Source organism: Oryzias melastigma, linkage group LG17, assembly GCF_002922805.2.
Source record: "Oryzias melastigma strain HK-1 linkage group LG17, ASM292280v2, whole genome shotgun sequence".
Classification (NCBI taxonomy): Eukaryota; Metazoa; Chordata; class Actinopteri; order Beloniformes; family Adrianichthyidae; genus Oryzias; species Oryzias melastigma.
This window is the reverse complement of record NC_050528.1, coordinates 16,131,573-16,135,401: the sequence shown is the minus strand read 5'-3', so window position 1 is coordinate 16,135,401 and position 3,829 is coordinate 16,131,573. Positions and strand designations below refer to the sequence as shown.

Genomic DNA, 3,829 nt, shown 5'->3' with positions numbered 1-3,829 from the left:
CCCATCCGTCCATCCACCCACCCACCCATCCATCCATCCATCCATCCATCCATCCACCCATCCATCCATCCATCCACCCATCCATCACCCACCCATCCATCCACCCGTCCATCCACCCATCCATGATATTGATATTTTTGAATTTTAAAAGCCTCAAAGTACCAAATAACTATACTTTATACAAAAAGAGTTACATTTAAAATGATTTACCACCTGCTCCATATCTAATAAGGGTGTAGGACAAATGTCAATTTAGTGAAATATCGCAATACATCCACCCCAGTTTTAAAATCGCTGTTCAAGAATCTTTCAGGTAACTGAACAGGTTTCAAAGTACCGACTCGACTACATTTGGCAGTGTTGAAAATAAACAGCACTTTATTTTCTCAAACTTTTAGAACCTTTTAGGTTACGGCATATTTATTCTTTTTTTTTTCTTTTTAATACTGAAAAATATTTTGTTACAGGAATTTGAGAATGTTGACTCCTCTTTAAGAATAAATATTTCTTAGTTTACCCAAATAAATAGCAAAGTTGAGACATGAAACATGAGATGCAGCTGCAGAGCTTAATGTTCTGATCACTTCATAAAATGTATTTTACAATGTTATTAACCTGAAAGGTGTATTCATATTCAGACATGTTTTTCTAAGTCACGCCCTTTGAAAAACTTCTAAACTATTGTTGCTGGTACTGTCTTGGAATATATCAGAATATTTAGCAAATTGTGATGTGTGTAGACTCCTGCTAATTAAGGCTGGCAGATAAAAAATAATGATAGATATTGTTGTTGAACTTTTTCTCAATAGGGAAATGAGTCCATCTCGATTTATTTTAAAGGGTCAGAAATTGTTACTTGCCAGTTGCGAGAATTTTCTCCTCTTGGTGAGTAAAAGTGAGAGAGTTTGTTGCCACATGGTGAGTAAATGTTTCCATCTAATTACTTATGTTTATTAACTCTTATTTTGGTACATATTTTTGGACCTCTCCACTTCCTTCATCTCCCATAATATAGTTTTGGCTGTTAAGCAGCAGAACATCCGGTGCTTTTTAATGGTAGACAGTCAGAACTGGATGACAAACGGACTGGACTTATAGCAGCAACAAAAGGGTGAATAAAAAGTGTCAATTCACTGACCGCGTTGTAGCATTAGCACAATGCTATTGCTAACAAGCAGCTCCGTGTGAAGCTTGATGTGTTCAAGAATCAGTTTAAAGTCAGACAATATTTTAATAACTGGAATTTTAAGGAGTGGTGAATAAATACAACAAAAATAATTTGTAAGACATTGATAAATAAGACATTTTTTTAATATGGCGTAATTAAATCCACTGAGTATTAGCAATGGGTGTTAAACAGAAAACTGATTCAGGAATGAATACATCAGAGGGACAGCACATGTTAGAGGTTTTGGAGATAAAGTCAGAGAGGCCAGACTGAGATGGTTTGGATATGTTCAGAGGAGAGACAGTGAATATATTGGTAGAAGGATGCTGAGTCTAGAGCTGCAGGAAAGAGGTCTAGAGGAAGACCAAAGAGGAGGTTTATGGATGCAGTGAATGAAGACATGAAGGTGGCTGGTGTTAGAGTGGAGGATGCTGAAGACAGGCTTAGATGGAGGAAACTGATTCGCTGTGGCAACCCCTGAAGGGAAAAGCCCAAAGGAAAAGAAGGAGACTTTTGGAAACACATTGACCTCCAAAAGGAATCAACGACTCAGAAGAAAATTGTTGTCAATTTTCAAATTTCTTCAGATTTTTGTATTTTTTGAGTGGGCGCATCCCAAAACAAACAGAAAACTAGTATTTGGTATCTTGTGTCTCCTACAGCCTTACCTGCTCAGCCAGGTTGAAACCTGCTTCTTGCTTCTCCATCTTAATGTTGGGCATCTTCGTTCCATCAGCCGGCTCCATCTTGATCTCCTTGTCCAGAATGCCATTGTCGTCCCTGTCCAGAAGGTAGCGCAGCAATGCGTTGTCCTTCTTTTTGGGGCTCCCAGGCTCCTGCTTGGTGCAGAGTTCCCCAAGAGCCGCCAGGCTGTCCCCCAAAGCAGACTCCGAGCCGACGGGGTCCTTCCCAGTGGCCTCGGCCGTTAGCTTGGCCAGCTCCACAGGCGAGGTGCTGTTTTGCAGCAACCGGTGCAGAATTTTGTGTTTTTCCTTCAGCGAGGTGGACTGGTTGTTGTGGCCCAGCCCGCCCACACCTGCCACCCCTCCCAGCTGGTCCTTGCAGTCGTCCCCCAGAGGTCCTGGTGACGAACAGGAATCTGAGTGTTCCAGCTTGGTGGTGAGAAGCTGGAGCAGCTTGGTGTGGCCTTTGGTGTTGAGATGACGGTTTGACGCGTCGTCCAGATGCCGGAGGCTTCCATTGCCTCCCAAGCTGTCGGGATCCCCGTCCTTCCCGTCTCCATCCAGGTTTTGGGACAACAGCAGCTCCTCGTGCTCCTCTAAAGATTGGAGAAGGTCAGCCTCTAAGTTGGAGTTGCTTTTAGCAGCGTTGGTGTTGTGAGCGGGGCTTTGAAGAGACCCCGGCTTCTGGTCAGGTGACTCTGGAGGCTCCCCCTCGCCGAGTCTCTGGGGGATCCTGTGGCCCTGGCTGAGCACTTGCAGTGCACTTAGGGAGTTAAAGACTTGGCTGTTTCCCGTGCTGCTGCACACAGACGGAGATGAGTGGAGGCTGGCGGCGGGAGAGTAGGAGGCGGCGGGGTTTTGCGGCAGGTGAGGGCTGCCGCAGCTGCTGCTGGCCACCGTGCTTGGACTCTGGCGGTGGCGAGGGGAAAGCATGGCGTTATGGGCCCCCGAGGAGATGCTCGGGCTCCCCTGGGCGGACGGGCTGCCCAGCTTGAGTGGGTGGCAGTGTCCCTGAGGGGTGGCGGCCCGGCCTGATTCCGACCCAAAGCCGCGCCCAGGGGTGCCAGGCATTGCTACGGAGTGGTGGGTGTTGCTGGTGACATCCGCTGAGGGAGAGGGCCAACTCACACTGGTCGGGGTCATTGGTTTGGCCACAGCTGGGCTCCCAGACACATCTGCAGGCACGCCGCCAATGTTCTCCCTGAAAGCCAAAGGACATATCTGACTTTACTGGATTTGGGACTCAAAGGTAGAGGATGTTGCCCCTGGAGGGGTCAGTTATCAATGTAGAGATGCCTCTGCATCGTCCATTACATTACTATGAGTGGATGGAAATTTTTCTATACTGATGGGATGAGGTAAAAATGGTTGCATCGGGTCAACAAACCTTTCATTTGTAGGAAACGTGTCGTACCTCTGCAGGATGTGCAGGGACATGTAGAGCTGCGGCTCGTTGTTCGTTGGAGATCGGAAAAGTTTACTCTTGGTTTGAGCCGAGACGATCGTCCCGTCTGCCAGGGAGAATCGGTAGATGGGACTGAGAGCCTGGCCGTTTCTTAAGACTGAAGAGACACAAAATGGAATGAAATCATATGACTGAAAACCAAATAAAGTATCTCAGTACAGTAAACTAATGCTAGAGCTACAGTTTTCACAAAATACAATTATTATTACAGGGATAAGATTAAAGTCCCCCTATGACAATTATTTTAATCAAGAAAACGTTCCCAGTAGTGTTTTAATGATGATTCTGACGTTTTTAACCAAAATCCAACAACCTAAATGTCTTAAAAAGACATTTTTCATGTTGATCTGAAACCTCTGTTTCCAGAATCTCCTCTGAGGGGGCGTGGCTTATGAGGCTATGCTGAGTATCTCTGCCCCTGATCCCCCCCCCCTGTCTGATTATGATAGCTCTGTGTCTCTCTAGCATAAATCTTCACCGCTGCTACATAAAAACATCCATCAATCTGGGTAA

General features: G+C 45.7%; 1 protein-coding gene across 1 annotated transcript in view; it reads right to left on the bottom strand.

Annotated features, from left to right (window-relative positions):
- The window catches only part of LOC112144225 (nuclear receptor coactivator 2), a gene marked incomplete in the record, with an annotated part of 91,500 nt that overhangs the window by 22,143 nt on the left and 65,528 nt on the right, over positions 1–3,829 (bottom strand). Inside the window, 2 exon segments of the mRNA XM_024268598.2 lie at positions 1,837–3,052; positions 3,266–3,413. Coding sequence (XP_024124366.1) covers positions 1,837–3,052; positions 3,266–3,413 — 1,364 coding nt within the window.